Source organism: Polistes canadensis, unplaced genomic scaffold (genome assembly GCF_001313835.1).
Source record: "Polistes canadensis isolate GaletaPanama2010 unplaced genomic scaffold, ASM131383v1 scaffold_23, whole genome shotgun sequence".
Lineage (NCBI taxonomy): Eukaryota > Metazoa > Arthropoda > Insecta > Hymenoptera > Vespidae > Polistes > Polistes canadensis.
Window position 1 is genome coordinate 735,858 of NW_014569570.1, and position 20,934 is coordinate 756,791.

The window sequence follows — 20,934 nt, forward strand, 5'->3', positions numbered from 1 at the left end:
ATATATATATATATATATATATATTAAATTTTTTGTTGTCTTGTTAAGTTGAAAGTTAGTCCGAGTGTCGTTAACAGGAAAAAAACAAAGTATAAAATAAGATAGAAGGTATGTTAACTGTTTATGTTCTCTTATGTTAGTATATACTTATACATATAATATACCTATGTATATACACACATCTATATATATATATATAATCAAATATAATATATTATAAATAAAAAATCAGGGAATAAAATAAGATAGAAGGTATGTTAACTGTTATCCATTTCTAACTCTTTCACGTCGAAAAATTATCGGATGTAAAAGCGTGATATCTTGGAAATGGTAGTAGAAGAAGAAGAAGAAGAAGAAGAAGAAGAAGAGCATGGAAGAAGAAACTTCGTTGTCGCTAAGGTGCCAGAGATATCCTTTCCCATTTATATATCGACGATAAAAGCGCAAAACGATGAGCAGGACGACGAGAAAAAGAGTAAGAGAAAGAGAGAAAGAGAGAGAGGAGACTAACGGATTCTACTTGTCGTCGCATCGTTTTCTTCTTCGTCGAGAAAACGGTGAGCTACATCTGTTTTTTTTTTTAATTTCTTTCTTTCTTTCTTTCTACAGGGTGAGTCGATAATCATTGCTATTTAATAATCATTAAAGCTATTAATTCTAATCAGTGAAATTTTTGTTTTTTTAATGATATTGTAACGCACACCGGAACAGTGATGTTTCGTTATTAATTCTTAATGTTTCAACACACAAACTAATAAAAAAGAAATATTTAATAAAATAAAGAGATCAAATCATTTGATTATATATTTCCGTTATTCTATTGTACATTTGTATTCGTTAACATATTTGATCGTACGTTAATTAAAATCAAGTAGCACTGATTATGTATCTAAAAAAAGAAAAAGAGGTGAAACAAGACCGTAAATCAAGTGTTACTGTGGGATGTGAAGTAGGATTTCATTCGAAACCGTTAGAGGAGATAACGATACGAATTTTAGTTCAATCTTCTCGATCTAACGTCGCTTAATTCCATATATCCTAGGTAAGATAAAATGATATATATATATATAGAATGAATTTCTAGTATATGATATCTCTTCGATAGATCTGATAAACAATATCTTCGTATAGATACTTTATTTAGGCCACCCTATATACATACATATATATATATATCCCCCTTCCTTTCTTATTCTTCCCTTTACCCTCCCCCCATCCCTCGATCACGTCCTACCCCTCCTGTAACTGTCTTTAATGAATCTTTAATACGAGTAGCACGAGGAAAAGAAAGAGAGAGAGAGAAAAAGAGAAGAAAAGAAGAAGAGAAAGAGATGGTTGGAAGACACCGGCGCACGCGGTTTATGAGAGCACAATGGCCCCACCACCCCCACCCCCACCCCTACCCTCACCCCGTCGAAGTTCCGTCAATTTATGAGCGCTTTTATCGGGGCCACTGCACTGGCTGCCTTCGTTTATTCGAGCGGGAAGAAGAAACTTAGGGATGCTGTGCTGCGAGAGATGACGCGTTGTATATATCCCAGACTCTGCATCGCACCAATTGGAAGGAAACACACCCTGACTCAACCCCTCGTCGTCACCACGTAACCTCTCTCTCTTTCTCACTATTTCTCTTTCTGCATCAATAATAGCCAGAGCTTATGTGTGCAGTGTCTCTCAACTCGAACTCGTTCCTTCATCCAAATGAAACCACCACCATCATCATAATCGAATCAACCATGTTTATCTTACTCTTGTTAAACAACAATAACAATGTCCACGAGAATGCATATGATGAACAGAGAAGAAAGACGCATGCGTTCTCGGTTTTATATGTGGTGTACGCATTGCAATCGGTGAAAGAAATATCGTTTCGTAATAATTATTGTTATCATTATCGATTATGAAATAACGTATCGTCGTTTCTTCCTCGTTTTATTCGTTATAAATGATTATAGAATGAAAGAGAAAGAGAGAAAAAAGTTTTGTTATATGTAAAGCATCCCATTCACGGTCTTATCAAGAAGAATGTGTATATATGAAAATATAACGAATGAAAATAGAAACGCGGGGAGGACCATTTAATGTTACATAAAGATTCGAATATAAGCTAATATAACAACAAGTTATCCGTGTGTTATAATATAATATAATATTACAAGTTAATTCCATCGTGTGGTTCTTATTAAAAAGAAGTTTAACGTAATTTGAATAGAAGATAAAACGAATAATGACTCTTCTATTGACGATAGAATGATCGAAATTAAGTATATGTAATAGAGTAGAAGACCGGTAAAGTATTATACCGTTGTACGTACTACATATACATATATATATATATATCTATATACACTTCGTTATAAATGCCACTTAAAAACTTAAGATTTCTCTCGAGTAACTACGACCTTCGGTTAAAGGAAGAGTGGTTTGCTCTTTCGATCACGTCCTACGCGAACGCAACAAAGAACCTAGGTAATCAAGAAACGTTTCTTCAAGAGGAAAACTATGTGTATATTATACTATATTTTCTAAGGACCACCACCGACGAGTGTCATTTCGATATTTTATCCAAGATATGATCTTTCACACATATATATATATATATATATATGTATAGCTTTTTCATCTTCATCTTCTTCTTCTTCTTCTTTTTCTTCTTCCTTTTTCCGAATGAAAACGAGGAAACCGCAAATGGAGTCTCTTCTGTAGTTTCATATTATTCGTGGGCGAAAAAATAAACACAGTTGATTCGCGACACTCGCCAAGTCACCAAAGTAGGGGTAGTTAAGCAAGCATCCTCCTCCACGAACCGTAATCTCCCTCGTTAAGAGATTAGTAAACAGAAAATCGCAGAACGGCATCGTAAATATTTGCTTACCACTGCTCGTCGAGGAAACTATCGCAGCAAACAGAGAAAGCGAATATATAAAAAGAGAGAGGGTTGGAAAATTAATAAGAGAAAGAGAGAAAGAAATAAATAAAGAAATTTGTGATGCAAAGGTGTTGCTTACTTCGATTGAATTTTACGATCAACGATGAGATTCTATCGAAGCCCTCTTTTATTTCCCTATTGAATTCGATACCTGCTTCTCATGGTGTATATATATATATATATGTATAGCGTATGTCAAACCTTACATTCTTAGCAAGACGCCTCTTTTCTCGTCTTCCTTTCGCATCGAAAGAACCTATCTGACGTGATCGAAACGAGGGAAATAAAAATGAAGAATAAAAATAGAAAGTAAGAAAGAAAGAAAGAAAACGAATGCATATACTGTACACACACAGTGGCATCAAACGAATCAACAATATATGATATATATACAATGTTTTCGATAAATGAACGACATGGAAATAACGATTTAATTATGGTTAAAATAAATAATAATTCAAAGTAAAAAATATATATTTAATTATTTACCAGGTAAGATAAATGTCAACAAAGCCAAGGGGACGGTGAATGTATGCGGCTCCATCGGGCACGGCGGGTGTCACAGACTCCGACGCGTGTAAAATCTTTCCTCCACTTCTCTCTCTTCCACCCCGTTGTATTTTCCTTCACGCGATCTCTCCACATTCACACGATTGCCCCGTCCTGTCGATTTCGATACACATTTCTATTTAAAACAAATGGACTCATCGTCCAACGCGTGTCGAAGTCACGAATCTCGCAATATTATTAAACCTCACCATTGTCGTAAAACGAACGATGCGCTTCTAGCACAATCACGACGGAACATGGCTAACGGACGTCTATACACCTCCGCATTGTCTCGAGTCCACGGACGATCTGACCCAGCGACGCCATTTTGTGGGACGAACGCGATCGAAGCGCCACACGCCGGCACGCCAGGATAGATGTGCGCGCATTGGATGCGCGCGAATAAATTTAAATTTTACTTTCAGTCCTTTTCCGACGAACAATATGTTCTTGTATAAACAAATTATCATTTTATTTTAATGCTTTTAATAACATTTTTCTCATTAATAAGTCTTCAATATTTATATAAGATACATTTACTCGGAAATTTATTGCCGAGATTTATATTTCTCTGTAATATCAAAATACAATAATAAGTTTAAGAAAACATTTTCTTACGATCATAATTTAGAGATTTATTAATAAGAAAAATATGTTAATTCGTTTAATATATCAATAAACGAACAAATTAATTAATGCAATATATCATATGTCTTATATTAACATTATTGAGATGGGTAGATGGCCATTGAGTTGCATATAAATTGGTTTAAATGTATAAGACCTTCATGGCTGAAGCGTCTTATAGTAATCATAGGTTATGTTCAATGCGTCAAAAAAGAAAAGTGAAATAAACGTTTTTGTTATCGTATCGTTTGATTTCATTTATTTTAAAGAAATATACGGTAAGTCGTATATTTCTTGTGCATATTTAACGATGGTATATTTATTTTAAAGTTGTATGTGTTATACTGACTAAGCATTGTTATAAAATGTTTCTGTATAAAATTCTTCATAAACTTTATTGTTGTTTGCTGTAACGAAGTGTATATAAAATAACTGTACATTGTACGAACTGTAGAGTAATCCTTTTTTAAATGAAATATCGATAATTCAGTGGGATTATAATAATTTTATTGAAGGTACCATAACCTACCAAAATGTCTGGAGGAATGTTATATGGAGGAGATGAAATCGGAGCTTTGGTATTTGACTTGGGACATCATTCCTTGCGAGTTGGATATGCTCAAGAGGATACGCCAAAGGCTGAAATACCAGCAGTCGTAGGTGTAAGAGAAGATGGAAATGGTACAGCTACCAAAGCCGAACCAATGGATATAGATGATAAAAAACCAGATAGTAATATTACTCAATCAGGGTCCAAATATTATATTGATACAACAATTCTTCATGTCCCACGTAAAGACACGGAAATTATGAACTATATGAAAGAGGGCATGATTGAAGATTGGGATCATTTTGAAAAAGTAATATTGTCTTTATGTTTTATATTGTATATTAATATTTCATACGCATATGAAATTATACAATTAAATAAGTCAATTATTTGTTATTATTAGGTGTTAGATTATACGTACTCTAAAGTTATTCAATCGGATGCAGAATATCATCCGGTATTATTTTCTGAATCCCCATGGAATATACGTAGTAAAAGAGAAAAATTAACAGAATTAATGTTTGAGAAATATAATGTACCAGCATATTTTCTTGTTAAAAATGCTGTACTAGCTGCATTTGCTAATGGTAGAGCAACTGGTATTGTCGTTGATAGTGGTGCAACTCATACTTCTGCTGTGCCTGTTCAAGATGGCTTTGTATTAACGCAAGCTATTGTAAAATCTCCGCTTGGTGGAGATTATATAAGTATGCAATGTAGACAATTTTTACAGGTATAAATATCCTTTTATTCCTTCTTAATATTATTAATTATGATTAAGAAATAACTACTCTTTCTCTTTAAATGAAAATAGGACAATGAGATTGATTTATCTCCCTCTTATATGGTGGGTGGTAAAGAAGTTGTTAAAGATCATGATAAACCACGATGGGTGAAAAAGAAGGGCTTACCTGAAGTTACTACGACCTGGCATAACTATATGGTAAAGAAACTTATTCAAGATTTTCAAGCTACTGTATTGCAAATTTCAGAAACACCATATGACGAAAAAATAGTTTCTACGATACCCTCTGTTCAATATGAATTTCCTACCGGTTATCACCAGGTAATTATTTGAAATGAAATGATTCGTTATTAAAACAATTATAATGAATTATGCGATATTTTAGGATTTTGGAAGCGAACGATTTCGCATACCAGAAGCATTATTTGATCCTAGTATGGTTCAAATGCGTGGTGGATTAGTTGGTAATACTATGTTAGGTGTAGGTCACATTGTTACAACTAGTGTTGGTATGTGCGATGTAGATGTTAGACCAGCTCTTTATGGTAGTGTAGTTGTTACTGGTGGTAACTCATTTATACAGGTAAAACTGTCTTTATTAATATATTACTAATATATTATTAGGAAAATAATTCTTTGCATAATTTAACGCGTGAATTTTCGTTCATTCAGGGTTTCCCGGAACGTCTTAACAGAGATTTATCAATGAGAATACCATCTAGTATGAGACTGAAATTAATAAGTGCAAATGGTTGTGCGGAACGAAGATTTGGAGCATGGATCGGAGGTTCAATATTAGCTTCGATAGGTACTTTTCAACAAATGTGGATATCCAGTCAAGAATATGAAGAAAGTGGTAAAAATCAAGTGGAAAGAAAATGTCCTTAAATTTGTATTACATGTAATTACTCACATTTTCCTAAAGTTATATTTGTACAATACGTTTTGCACAATTAATTCTAACCATTGGTTGAAAATGGAAAAACTAAAAAATTAGAATTTTCTCTTTCATTTGTAACAATCATACAATGCATGTGTGAGAATTTTATAAATTTTGATGTATACTAAAACAAAAACAAAATAAATTACAATTTTTATAAACAACAGGCTTTATAATCGAAGACTTACAATTAAATATTGTTTTCTACTCTACAGTTTTTTGCTTCTGTATTTTCTTTAAACATGAAAAAGTCTTTATTTCGATCAAACTCAATTTTTCATTATAATAGAGTATAATTATTCTTTTTCTTTGCGTATATCCATAAGTAGTAGGCAGATGTGGAAAATGATATTAAAAAAACATGGTATTTTAAAGTGGTTTTAGATACCAGGAAGTCATTAATCATTCTTAGAATTTTTTATCTAAAATTTTCTCGTATTGATTTATTAATTTACTGACTTGTTAGAATATACGTTGGAAAACATTCTTGAAATAAATATGAAATAATTATCAGAGCATTTTTTTCAGTATATTTTCTTAATAACTCCTATTAGAGGGTGTATATGTCATATATTTTATTCATAACTAATGATAAAGTATTATTAATAATCGCACATAAAAGTAGATTTTTCCATTTGCCTTATTTTGCATATTCCGCAGAATTATATTCCTAGAAAAAAAACTTATAACAATACTTCGTATATAAAGTATCTAACATTAAACTTTTTATCAAGTGGTTTATAAAATAATTTAGAGAGCAAAATATCCTTTTATTTTTTCATCTAATGGATATTGAACATTATGTATTTATAAATAAAAAAGTTTTACAATTTGTTGGATTTTATCCAACAAATAAAGTGCGAAGTCTTTTTTGTGTATTGTGCATGTTTCTTATCGGTATACCACAATTAATACAAATTTACCAGGATTGGAATGATTTAAATATAGTTTTAGAAGTCAGGTCTGTATAAAAAGCTAATTCAAATTAATATTAAAATTTGAACAAATATAAAAAAAAAAATGTTGTTCAAATAAAAATTAATATCATTGTTTTAAAGTTCAGTGTTACTTATGATATTACTTGGTATATCAAAAGCATTGGTATGTACTATAAATAGTACTAATGTGGAAATTCTTATTAATTTTTTATTAACGGAATTTTGGGAATATGCAATAAATAATACATCTTATAGAAACTTAGAAAAATATGCTATGTAAGTAAATAGGCATAATTATAATAAATTAAAAGTATTATTGGAAAATAAAAATGGAAAATAAAAATAATAATTAAATTTATATTAAACTTCTGCAGGCAAGCTAAAAATATTACAAAGGGATATTTGTTTTTGATATTTAATGCCTTACTAATATTTTTCATGTTGCCATTGATCGATATATTCATTTTAAAATATAAAGGAATACTTAGTAATGATTCCAACAGTTTCCCTTTTATGGCATCATATCCTGATTTCTTTTATGAATTTCCTCTCTATGAGGTAAATTTGATAAATTATGACAAAATAACAATATTCAAAATTATAGACAAATCTAATAAATGATATTTTTAATCATATTAACAGATTACTTACACCTCTCAGGTAATAGCAACAGTTATTTGTGGTCTTCTTATACTAGCAACAGATACTTTGATAGCTACAGCTATAATTCACACGTGCGGTCATTTTGTAACATTGCAAAAGAATCTAAACAATTTGAATAAAAGTTGCAACATGGTATATAGTATATTATTTTATGCTGCAAATTTTCCAAAAATTCAGTATATACAAGTCATCATTATTTTAGGCTTATCAACTTCGATATCAGGAAAAAAGATCGGGAAAAATAATAAAACGTATAAAATACCAATTAATACAAAATATTAAATATCATCATATAATTCTTCGGTAACTAACATTTTATATAAGTTTCTACATGCATAAACGATCACAATATAAATTATTTTAAAAATACAATATTGTAGATTTTGCGAAATAATGGAGAACAATTTTAGTTTAATGTTGCTTTTGCAAACTGTATCTAGTAGTCTAATAATCTGTTTAGTAGGTGTACAAGTCAGTATTGTAAGTATTAAAAAACTTAATATATTATGTATATAAAATTTACATGTACCAATACTTGAACACAGACGCATTGCAATTATGATATATTTGTAGAGTGGTTTAACAGATAGTACTAAATTAATGAAATATTTTTCCTATTTAATCATGGCACTATCTCAACTACTATTATTTTGTTTTCCCGGAGATCAGCTGATTTATGAGGTAATAAAATCAAATTTACAAAAATATATAAATGTATATTATTGTAACAAATGTATTATATCATATAACAGAGTTCTATGGTTAGCAAAACTGTATACTCCATAAAATGGTATCAGATATCTACACCAATAAAATCTGAAATATGTATGATGATATTACGCAGTCAAAAACCATGTTATATAACTGCTGGCAAAATCTATGTAATGCATTTAGAAAACTTTAATGCGGTACTATTTTTTAAATATCTTTTTAGTGATCTTATATATATATATATTAATTGTAAATGCATAAAACATTATCCAGTTTTAACCATCTAATGAATTTTTACACAATTTACAGATTTTGAATACTTCTCTCTCATATTTTATGGTTCTTAAGAATTTTAACACATAGGAAAATAATGTATAAAAACTCTTGTTTATAATAACCTGCAGGTACTGTAAATTTTACATGAAAGCTCCCCAACCAAAATACATTTGGCATAGATTATCTATGTTCGTAGCATCTAAAATTAATTGATTAACTTGTCCTGAAACACTAAGATTTAAAGCAATATTTTCTAATTTTTTTCCTTGAGAACGAACTAAACCTTTTAAACGCCGATTAATATTTTTTATACTTTCTACCGCCTAAAAAAGGGAAAATTAATTTTATTCGCTCTTTAATAATTAGTAATATTAAAAAGAAAAAGAATTTTAATAATACAATGATCATACCTTTTCGTTAGGTTTTTCTCCAGTTGCTCCAGTTTGATTCTTGTTCCAGCTAACTAATGGATCATATACAAACGGAGTAAGAACACTTAATAATGTACTCGATTGTTCTCTTAAAACACTCATAGTTGTCTGGCAGGCAATTCTAAATGGACCTTCTACTCCTAACGGACCCATAGCATCGATCATATTATGTGTTAAACGAAAAGGTACTCTTTCTGCCCAATCTAAAAATTCACCCTAAAAAGATACAAAATGTATCTTCAACAATATGTATAGAAAAAAAATAGATGTGTATGTTACATTTATAATACAATCATTTACCCGATTAAATAAACAATTAAAATCAACGTGAACACAGTCACCGCATTTAGAATCAAATAATATGTTTTCTCCATGACGATCTCCAAGTCCAAGTATATATCCTACCATCGACATAACAGCAGTGGTTCTAATATATGCAGTACGAGCTTCATACCTATAAACAAAATCCAATTTCAAACACTAACTATAGAAAGAATTGTAATGAAATTGAGTACAGTATACAAAAAAATAAATGCACTCTACCATCCATAAGGATCAGGAAATGTAAGACGAAACCATTCACTGAGAACAGGAGGATGACGTGGAAGTAATTTGTTGAGAAATACTTCTTTCTTCTTTGCCAATGGATCATTTAAAGCTAATAAGAAAAAAAAAAGAAAATAATTAATACAAATGTATAACATTACGATAAACATTAATTTTCAATTACTTACAACATAATATTTGCTTTAATTCTTTCATCATCATAGCTATACCCATCTCTTCGTAAGTACTCATAAGGATAGGTCGAAGTCCAACTAAATTAGGTACCCATTCAATAAGACCACATTCTTCATTAAGCGGTACAACACTCTGTTAATAATAATGAAATTAATAAATAATTATTATATACTATTACGAAATGGTACACCATACTTACATAAGTTCTTATATAAAGTCTTCTTTGTCGTGACTCCGGATTTTTTTGAAGATACTTATTAACAATATCATTAAATTCCATCAATCTAAAATCTATTCTTAAATCGTCTTTCGGTTTGCACATAAAAAGGTATTTGTTACCATCCGACCCTTTCAATCCGATACGTCGTGGTTTTTGAAGAGATTTCATAACGACTACATCATCTTCTATTCCCACTATATGTACGAAATTTCTATGTCCATGTAAATATAAAAAGTATAAGTGATCATTCTTCTTTTATGTATTATTTAAGTACATTACATATACTTACGAAGAAAATGGGTTGTAATTATCTAAAGAAGCATTTTTGGAAGGTAGATTAAGTTGTCGAAATTTCGTTGCTGGGATCATAATTTTACTAAAATTCGGATTTAAGAACAATCGTGGTAAATTTCGTGATAATTGACTAACGGTTACGTTTTGTACTCGCTGTTAAAAAATAAATGATATTTTATTATTATTATAATTATTATTACTAGATATCTAACTATCATAGATATATATTCCAATATTCGAAACTTACATCATTTATATGTTTATTAGATAACTCGATTAATCTTTCCCAAAGATTATTAAAGTCCTTGATAAGTTTAATCATTTCTGTCGTTTTTAATTTGGAATGATTTAAAATTTCTTGACATCTTCTGTGTCGTATAGGAACTGAAGACTGTTGTAAAATAATACAATTTTAATATAACGATTAAAATGATAGTGATTTTGGAAAATATTAATAATAACTATTATGTAATTACATTAATAACTGAAGCCATCATCCACAAGCTATGTTGTGGATACGCGACGATTAAGTTAACCAAAAGTGCACAAAGTGTTTGTTGTACTTCTTTAGAAGGATGACAAATTCTAGAAACAAGTTGACTAAATGCTGTAAGCCACATAAATAATGGTAATCTTTCTGAATACACATCTAGAAAATAAATAAATTAAAACAGATTAACAAGTTACATTATTATTTAACGTTACTATTTTTCTTATTATTAATTATTATAATTACCCATAATTTTAGTCATTTTTACTAAACTATCTTGACGTAATGAAATATATTCAAGTTCTCCATGATGGTTACTACGATTTGCAGATAAACGTGAAGCAAAATCTAACCAAATAGTTAACATTCTAGGCATTGACTGATGAATGTATTTGCAGCCATACATAAGTGATTTGCCATAATAATTCATCATATGAACTTGTAAATCTCTAAAATAATTACATTTGATAATCATCGATATCCTACGTAAGATAATATTATATTACGATCATTATTTTATCTTACCGTCCTTTTATGTCTCTTTCATCATCAGACATCCTATTAACAACGGAGTCGTAATATTGAGCACAAGCAAGTAAACTTTTCTCCCATGCTCTCCATACTTCAATAGCTTCCTTATAATTAGCAATGCTAATATCTGTATCCACATTAAGCGTTTGATCATTATATCGAGCGAAGAGAAGTTTTGCCTAAAAAGAATAATATATCATTGTTCAAAATAATGAGATATAATATTTGAGAGATTTAATAACTAATATTAATAATTTTTGTTTATGATGTAAAAACCTTAGCGCATTGTTTTCTTTCTTCAACGCATTCTCCTAATGGCATTTGTTTATAAACAGCAACTGGTTTGAAGTAATGTGTGAAACAATGTTTCAAAGTTGTAAAAGCGTGTTCCCGATTTCCTTTAATCCAATATAATTGAGCCTGTTCTATAGCTATTTCTTGAGGAGGGCAGAAATCAGCAGCAGATAAAAGATGCATGTATGATTGCTGATGAAAACCAGTTCTAAACAAAGTAACGTTTAATGTGATACAAAAATACAATATAAAAATGAAAACAAAATATTCATGTGTATCAAATGAAATATACTTTCTAGCAATCTTTGCACTTTTCAACCAAAATTTGCCAATTTCTTGTTTAAGTTGCAGATTGTCTTCTTCAAATTCCTTTCTTTCATATAATTCTAGAGCTATATCTAATATGGCTCTACGCATACCAAGAACAAATTCTATTCCACGCGATGTAGTTAAAAGTTGGCCACGTTTATCCCATTCTTCAAATATCAATGGAACTTGTTTAACATCAGTAATCATCAAAGAAGTTGCTTTATCGAATTCATTCAGTACATGCAACCTATATAGAAGAAAAAAAAAAGAAGAAGAAATTAAATAAATAATAAAAAATTAATATTAAATATCATATTTCGTGTTACATTAAAATTCAAAATACTTACTTCATAATATATGAATACGCTTGCTGATATCCTCCTGGACGTGAAGCAACTTCTAAAAGCGATACTAACTTCTTTTTTGTCGTAGAAAAATCTAACTTAATGCCTCGCTCAAGATCTTTTAACAACATACTCTTCATATCTTTATTTTTATGTTTTTGTAGTTCGTGTTCGTAAGTACCGTGAGCAAGTCTCCAGAAAGGTTCATTATCAATTATCAGTGGTTCCAGTTCAGGCCTATTATAATAAGAAAAAATATAATATATCTAGCAATCATGTCATATAAAATTCAATATTATTACCTGTAGCTTAGTAAAGCACCTGCAATATGTGTAGCTGTAAAATGTTGATTAAGACCCAAGTAACACTCGATCATACCTTGCAAATATTTAAATTTGAAAACTTCTTTTTGCGCGAGTCTTTCATAGCATATAGCTGCATCCTTTACATTAAAATAAATATTATACAACATATAAACATATATGCATATATATATATATATTTGAAAAATATTAATTATACCTGTAAGTCTCCGCTGACTTCATGTGCCAATAACAATTGTTTTAATGCAGGTGTTTTATTTTGGCTTACTAAAATACCAGAAACTCCATCCGGTTCATCAAGCTTGGCATATATTTTCTATAATAACAAATATAAATAGCTATTGTTATTTATTTTCAATTTTTTTCATTTGAAGAAATACAATAATTTATTTACTGAAAGTAAGTCTCCTTCAGCTACTTCTGATAATTCTTTACCACTAGAAGCCATATGTAGTTCCAAGTACATCAAAGCACGATGAAATTCCTGTGATCGATAGCAACCTTCTGCTATTACCAAATTATCCAATTTCGAGCAGAATGCTATATATTGTTTCAACAAAAATATTAAATAATTTAATATCCATTAACAAGGGGAAAGTCGAGTTGACAGAACAACTACACTACGTAAAATTTTTAAAATATCAGTGTCCTGTCAACTTATTAGTCCTAGAAAAAATTGTATATTTGTTGTTATTATTTAAAATTATTCTTACTTTGTATTAATTTAAACTTATTATCTCGATGTAATCTTCGTTCTCTAAGCCATCTTTGTAAATGATCCAATACCGAAAATACAATCTGAGAGCAACGCATACGTCTAGCTTCATCAGATATTTGTTTCTCATTCATTCTTATATTATATTCAGATCGAAGAGGTCGATGCAAAAACAGTTCCTGATTAAGAGTAGGCTGTTCTCTAACATTAATTACTGCTAGCATTTCTCCTCTCAATTCATCATGTATGTGTTCTTCTGTTGCATTTGCAACTACATAGGCTAATAGAAAAATATATGCAGTGATATATATGTATATATATATATATATATATATATATTCATGATATAATATAAAAATTAAAAAATATATAAATAAAATTATATAACTCACCAACAAGGTAAGGAAGAGCAAATATTATTGTTTTTATATCTCGCTTAAATGCTGGTCTACAAGCAAGCATCATATTATATAAAGTATTATTATTTAAATGACTTGATATACTGCACAACCAATTATATGCCCACTCTTCCACGCAGGATCCAGCTTCAGAACTATAAGAAATGTTTAAATTATTTATTGTAGTTACAATTATTTATCCGATAAAAACATACCCGTAAATAGGTCGAGGAAATGCACTAATATCGGATTTGACTGTTATACTATAATGTGACGTTAGAAAAGGAAAGATTATTTGTTGCATTGTTGAAGGAAGATTTTTCCACATTTTACTTTGTTTACCTTCTGGTCTTATATCATAAGCTTTTAATATTTCCTAAAAATTTAATGAAAATGAAAGGATTCAGAATTATTAAGTATACGTTTTTAAATAATTATTTACATACTTGTATAGCAAGTGCAAAACAATCCATATTCTGAGTACTTTTTTGCATTTGAAAAGCACGAACATTTTCAGAAAGCATTGCACAAGCAAATTCTTCATTCATGTCAAATATGAATTTACTGTCCTCTCTAGAAATAATTTTTCTAGGAAGAAGACTTGGTTCGATAGCGCCTAATTCTCCAAGACATTCTCCATATAATAAACGAATATTTTCATCCTTTTCTTGACATCCTGCGAGTAAAGTATCTAAAAGCTTAGCAAGTACAATATTTAATGTTATAATTTGGCTTACTTATTTACTTTATAATATTGTAGAACTAGAAATGAATATACCTCAACAATAGAAGGATGTACATCTGTATCACTTAGTATCATTTCGTTTAGTTCTATTCTGTGTTCTGTTAAAAATTTTTTTAAATGTTGTAACGCTAACATACGAATTTCATCTGTTTCATGAGTTATTCGTTTAAGCCATAATTGAAGATTTGCAGTAAATCCTTTCGATCTGAAATCGAGAAGGAGTATTGTTTATTTTTTCTAAATAGATAAAGAAATATATAAGTTTACTTACTGTGTTTGTAAAATTTGTTTCTTAATAATATCTGATATATGATTCGGAGTTTTCAAGTCATCAATAAAAAATAACTCCGATATATAATTTGAAGTGATATCATTTTTACGAAGTAAGAATTCTAACATCTTGCTTACTTTTTCATAATAATTTTCTAATAATGGTATCATAAAAATGCATATAGTTGGTATTAATGGGCCAAGATCTTCCATTGGTATACTAAATAATAAACATTTTTAAACTAGAAAAAGTAAATAATGATCTTTAATTAATTGTTCATTATCATGAACATACTTGTGAATAAAGGCATCCCATGCATCACATATTAAGGGTCCAAAGCCAGGTCTTTTAAACTCTAACAAAACTCGTAGTGTTGCTAAAATTTTAAATCTATATATGGTAATATGTTTTGCGCCCATAAATCGCATTAATGTTGTTAATGAAGCCAATGAAGTTTTTTGAGTCCATTCATCTGATTTAGAACTAAGATTGACGTCATATTTCACTAATATACCATGTAGTCTAAGATTCAGATAGGAGTTCTAAGAAAAAATAATAAATCATAAAGGCTATATACTATGAAATATATAATTATCATATTAAATTATTATTTAATAATATAAACAGAAAATTATATATATATATATATATACTTACAATATTCTCTTTTGAATTCAAATCTGGTGTTGCAATAGTGTCAAACTGTGACAATATTTTTAGAAAACCAATAATTTTTTCAGGCGTATTATGAAAATTTAACATCAAGTTTTCAAATATAATCTATTATTCATATAAAAATAAAAATATATATAAATTAAATGTAAATATTATATATTCATGAAAAAAAAGAGTACTGATATTATTAAAAAAGCATTTCTTACCACAAAAGAATTTGTTGTTAATTCTTGAATGCTGGTATCAGTCAATAGTGATACATTTTTTAAACATACTAATCCAATATTTAAGGGTATGTTTAAAAATACATAAGAGCAGATATGCTAAATAGAATACAATAATATATATACATAGAAGTTTTATATTGAAGAAATTTTTTAAAAATATATTCATATTTATATCATATTTTACATACCGGAAAATATTCGATTAACATTTGTTTTTCGTTTGTTTCTAATAGTTCGGCAATGTCTGGTAAAAAACCATCTCTTACTGTTGTGTCAAGTATGTAAGGCAGTAAATAACAAATCACATGATGACCTTCTTTGCTTATTAATTCATGTGATCCAGTATACCCAATGCATTTAGCAGCACGATGTAACGAAGTTGAGATATTATAAGAAAAATCATAATAATTAAGGAATGCTTGTTGCACCATTAACTGTAAAAATATTTATAGAAATATTGTAACAAAGATTAATTACGTATTATAATTAAAATTGCATTTTAACGATGCCATTACCGTAAGAAACTCTCTTTTGTATCTAATGTATAGCATCTTTGGTTTTATATTAAGGAAAGAAGCCAATTCTTCATAAGCATTGATAGCAGTGGTCACGACTGCAGGTGATGAATTATGATGAAGTATAGTAAGAAGAAATATATATGCAACTTTGCATTCTGTTGCGTATAATGGAACGCTAAAATTATAATTATATATAAATAATGAAGTAACGTTAAATTTATTGATTTTCAATTGAAATTATTTTGATACCATCCAAAATTTCTTGCAGTTTGAAGTAATATATTAAGTGGTAAATCACTATCGGAAGTTTCTAAAGCTTCAATTAATGTTTCCATCATGGCATCTATCACTAAATTTACAAATTCTTTTAAATCTGGTGGTATCTCATCTACTAATTTGGCTCCAGCTTTCTTTGCCTTTTGGATTCGAATATTTAATATTTGGCCTATTATTATGGCAAGGTTTTGTCTTACGTGAACTTCACTATCATTTATACAAGGCAACCAAAGTTTTACTATGTTATTGCTGCTAAATGATCTCATATGATTTGCAAAATGTATAGAATTATGTGCCATACAGAAACGTACATCAGAAAACATTGATTCAAATAACTGGTAATATGGAATCAATAACTGTTCTTCGTGTTCCTCTATAAAATACGATTTATAAAATTTATCTTTATCTATATCTTGTAAATTTTCAACACAATATTTACATCCAGGTGGGTTAATCATCAAATATTTTATTTCCCTGAAAGAAAAAGATCTCTCTTAATACTGCAATATAAGAAAAATATTATAATGATATCAAAAAACTAAATTATATAATCATTACCTAAATAAGTCGAAGCCATTTGCTAAAGTACAAGCCATGGAACCTAATATTTTTGCTAAAGCGGTTTGGATCGCTAGATCGCCTGATAATAAAGCAGGCTTTAAAATAAATTTACATATATCCTCCAATTTTCTTTCATTATGTTTTATTAATGCAGTACTGGATCTAAATATTATTACAATACATAATTACATTTTTATTTGAAATATATAAATTTATTATATACATGAAATACTTACTTTATACCTGTAACAGCAAATACAATATCTTTGTTTACGATAAATTCATATATTACATGTAATATATTTTCTGTTTTATCAAATGAACATAATGTCGTAATAATTTGTATAGCTGTATCCTCATTAACATATTTTAAGATTTTTATAATTCTTTGATTTACATTCAATTCTTTAAAATTCTCAATAAATGGTAATGTACTAAATATTTGAACAAAATCTTGTTTACATTCCTTATGAGATATTAGATACAACATAGATTCCAAAATAACATCTCTATTTGTACCATTATCATTAATAATCTCGTTTCGTAATTCTTCTAAAAATTGATCGGCAAAATTACCATACAAAATAACATCCAATTTTTGTCCGATAATCCAGTGCTCTAAGAAGAGAGAGTTAAGTATAAGTCTTTTAGTTTCAATAAATATTTTTAATTTTATGGTACGGTATATTTCATTTATTAATAATTTCCATGCATCACTTTGATCATCTATATAAATTGGACTACTTATATGGGCACATTCTTCAATTTCAAAGTAAATATAGGACATGAAAATTGGAATAAATTCCTAAAAAAAAATGTTTTAAATGTATATATAAAAGTTGTACTATATTCATAAAATATATTGCATTTTATAGATACTTTTACTAACCGGGCAAAAGTGAAAATATGAAATATATTTTTTAGCTTCAGCACGATTACAAATTGTTGGCTCTTTAATTAAATATTGTCTTATTTTTTCACATATTTCTTCTCTTAATTTTGTTAGAATATCATCTTTTATGGAAGACACTAATTGTAAGGATAATAATAAATAAATAACAATGTAAAATAATAAGCAACAATATATTTCAAAATGTATATATATATATATATATTTAAAATTAACTCACTTATATCAATATTCATCAAAAGTAAATCCATGATGAAAAAACACAGCACATTAACTTCTCGAGTCACGAATAAACCACTAATAAATTCTACGAATGTTTCAAAATATTCATTTAAAGTCATTTTATTCATATGTCCATTATTAAACCATATTGGAATAATTTTTAAAATTCCCATAACATGACTTATAAGTAATGAGATATGCTTAAAAAAAGTAAACATTTTTAGATGAAAATAATATATACACAGACCTATATATCATTAATATATTAAATGATTGAATAATTAAATTACATACGGGATTTTGTTCATCAACATAAATGAGCAGATTTACGCAAAGTTTCATGACCTTTAATTTCACGTCTGCATTAGCTGTTTCTATTATTTTTAAAAGAATATTCCAAAGTTCGTCATTATTCCAATTAGATGTTCCTGATTGTATAATAATCTATATAATAGAAAACCGGATAAATATACAAATATTTTTAAATAAAGAAACTAATTTCCTTATTAGATCAAATAATATGAGTTACAATACCTGTAATATAGAATTCAGTACTAGTCCAACAGAATTGAAATTAACAGTTACTGGAAATTGTGTAAGTTTTAAGCTCGGTATAATGTCTTCAATTACAATAAATTTATTGAGTATTAGTGAATCACAGAGCTCAGCAGATGAAATAAAATTTTGTATATCTGTAGGAAAAATAAATAAAAATAAAAGAAAAATTGTACGATCATATAAATCTAATAACAATTTTTTAATAAATACCTTTAAGCATAGATACGTAAAATGGACATATCCTGTGAAATGTTATTATATTATGTATGGATAATGTTGTAAGCATAGATGCTTGTATATTTATGCTATAAGTAAGAGTTCTGTCGCTTAATGGATGTCCTACTATATAAAACATTGCTCCAAAAAGCCAAACTGCAAATGCTGCATAATAAAATGATATAACAAATATATGGCTTATAAATTGCCAGTAAATAATGTATACGAGGTTGGCTTGAAAAGTTTTTAGTTTATTATTTTTGAAAACTTTTCAGACTATGTGTCATCGAATGAAATTTAATTGAACAGAAAACAGAATTGTTTCTATGTTAAACTGAAAACTTGTCAACCCACCTAAGTATGTTGCAAACGTTTAATTACCGTCATACTGTTGCAATAAGCTTGTATCAACAAGATCAGGATTGGATGGAAGTAAAACCATTTTTAAATTCGATGATCTTTTTATAAGAGATTCTAACAGAGAATGTAACATTGGCTCTGCCATTTCATTTTTATAATCTGCGAACACCGTAACCACTGGAGAATGAATAAATGACCATAATGGTTCTGCAATGCCAGAACTGAAAAATCATCATCATCAGTGTAAGAATAAGATAGATGTATGATTTTTAAAACGTTATACTAAACAAAAAGATCATTATTATATTATGAATAATTATAAATATATATATTACCCATCATTATCTTCTAAAATCACCGTTTGACTGTTATCTTCATCCATCGTAGGTTATATCTCATTTTTATACACAATAACAATAAAATTGGATCGCAATTTGTGTACAATTACGATTGATGATTACACGTAATTTGAAGGTACTGAATTATGTGTTAAAAACTCCATTATAATACAATATAAAAATATATAAATAATAACTTTTAATCACGTTAAATTCGTTCACTTTTATCATGGAAGAATATAATCGAACAGTTTAGTTCGTTGATCATGTTTTCCCGGTTATTTGAATCCGGCTTTATAGTAGCGACATCTTTACAAAAATTCATCAATGTCAATTTAAAAATCTATTTATATATATGATAAAAAATGGTAATTATTTTAATTATAGAATAAAGAAATAAATATACAGTATATATATATATTTTCTTATTTGTTAATCAATAATTAAACAATTTTTTCTCATTCAAATATATATTTTCAACATTTAAATCTTAATCAGAATTTATTCCCCTTGAATAATTACGAAGAAGAATTTATTAAAAGCATCAAGAAAATACATACCCTGTATAAAAACTTTAACATATTTAGAAAGCTTTTAAATGTTGACAAATTCAGGTCATTCATTAACTTTTAGTCGACAAACTTCTTAAAAGTCTGAGAAGCTTTTCAATTATCATATTTATTATTACTCTTAATAGATTAAAAAATATATAAAAGTAATATTTCTTTTCTTATATTTTTGTACTCTCCCCCACCACAAGTACTTACAATCAAATTAATCTTTCAAATCAATCAATCGTTATTAAAAAAAAAAAAAAAACATGTTTCCCTTTGAGATAATAATTATTATTATATTACAACTAAACGGTACGTGTTCTGATTTTTTTTATTACATCCGGTAGGGAGTTCAATCAACAGAGAAACAATATTTGCTTTGAGTGGAAACTAACACAAAGATACACCACCAGTAGACGATCTATAAAAATAGTTTGTATGATACATTTCTTTTATAAATATTTTATAATTTCAATTTTTTTATA

General features: G+C 28.5%; 4 protein-coding genes across 12 annotated transcripts in view; 2 read left to right on the forward strand and 2 right to left on the reverse strand.

The window, feature by feature from the left end:
- The window catches only part of LOC106783597 (neogenin-like), a 33,840-nt gene extending 30,041 nt beyond the window's left edge, over nt 1–3,799 (reverse strand). For 6 of the 8 annotated variants that reach the window (XM_014742274.1, XM_014742273.1, XM_014742269.1 and 3 more), the window contains exon 1: nt 3,419–3,799. In XM_014742274.1, coding sequence (XP_014597760.1) covers nt 3,419–3,473 — 55 coding nt within the window. In that variant the 5' untranslated portion in view covers nt 3,474–3,799. The remainder of the gene's footprint in view (nt 1–3,418) is intronic. The other 2 variants (XM_014742266.1, XM_014742267.1) reach the window with 2 other exon arrangements.
- A 427-nt stretch (nt 3,800–4,226) lies between these two features.
- On the forward strand, nt 4,227–6,501 carry LOC106783633 (actin-like protein 6B). Of its 2 annotated transcripts, none has more exons than XM_014742337.1 (6): nt 4,227–4,383; nt 4,621–4,965; nt 5,059–5,388; nt 5,470–5,721; nt 5,786–5,983; nt 6,073–6,501. In XM_014742337.1, exons 2-6 carry the CDS (start codon nt 4,639–4,641, stop codon nt 6,286–6,288), a joined length of 1,323 nt encoding a protein of 440 aa, XP_014597823.1. In that variant the 5' UTR covers nt 4,227–4,383; nt 4,621–4,638; the 3' UTR covers nt 6,289–6,501. The 2 variants fall into 2 exon arrangements, with proteins under 2 accessions (XP_014597823.1, XP_014597824.1); XM_014742338.1 differs by lacking the exon at nt 4,227–4,383 and adding an exon at nt 4,527–4,546.
- A 624-nt stretch (nt 6,502–7,125) lies between these two features.
- LOC106794079 lies at nt 7,126–9,015 on the forward strand. The gene is given in 8 exon segments (XM_014761499.1): nt 7,126–7,301; nt 7,399–7,554; nt 7,653–7,836; nt 7,921–8,220; nt 8,305–8,448; nt 8,515–8,690; nt 8,693–8,849; nt 8,962–9,015. Coding segments are annotated over 8 exon segments (1,347 nt in total).
- Nucleotides 9,016–9,068: 53 nt separating this feature from the next.
- Nucleotides 9,069–20,465, reverse strand: LOC106783619 (serine/threonine-protein kinase ATR-like). The gene is made up of 40 exons (XM_014742310.1): nt 20,456–20,465; nt 19,893–20,204; nt 19,579–19,778; nt 19,192–19,362; nt 18,958–19,115; nt 18,718–18,867; nt 18,422–18,623; nt 18,181–18,320; nt 18,009–18,096; nt 17,528–17,909; nt 17,289–17,453; nt 16,704–17,204; nt 16,452–16,629; nt 16,125–16,370; nt 15,916–16,032; nt 15,692–15,814; nt 15,329–15,576; nt 15,035–15,253; nt 14,797–14,968; nt 14,465–14,716; nt 14,234–14,394; nt 14,013–14,173; nt 13,619–13,900; nt 13,300–13,445; nt 13,105–13,221; nt 12,885–13,024; nt 12,586–12,819; nt 12,222–12,485; nt 11,912–12,137; nt 11,630–11,814; nt 11,351–11,553; nt 11,091–11,263; nt 10,862–11,005; nt 10,610–10,767; nt 10,300–10,531; nt 10,094–10,232; nt 9,903–10,017; nt 9,660–9,813; nt 9,339–9,575; nt 9,069–9,251 (listed from the first exon to the last, which is right to left on the reverse strand). Exons 2-40 carry the CDS (start codon nt 19,937–19,939, stop codon nt 9,069–9,071), a joined length of 7,413 nt encoding a protein of 2,470 aa, XP_014597796.1. The 5' UTR covers nt 19,940–20,204; nt 20,456–20,465.
- Nucleotides 20,466–20,934: the final 469 nt, after the last annotated feature.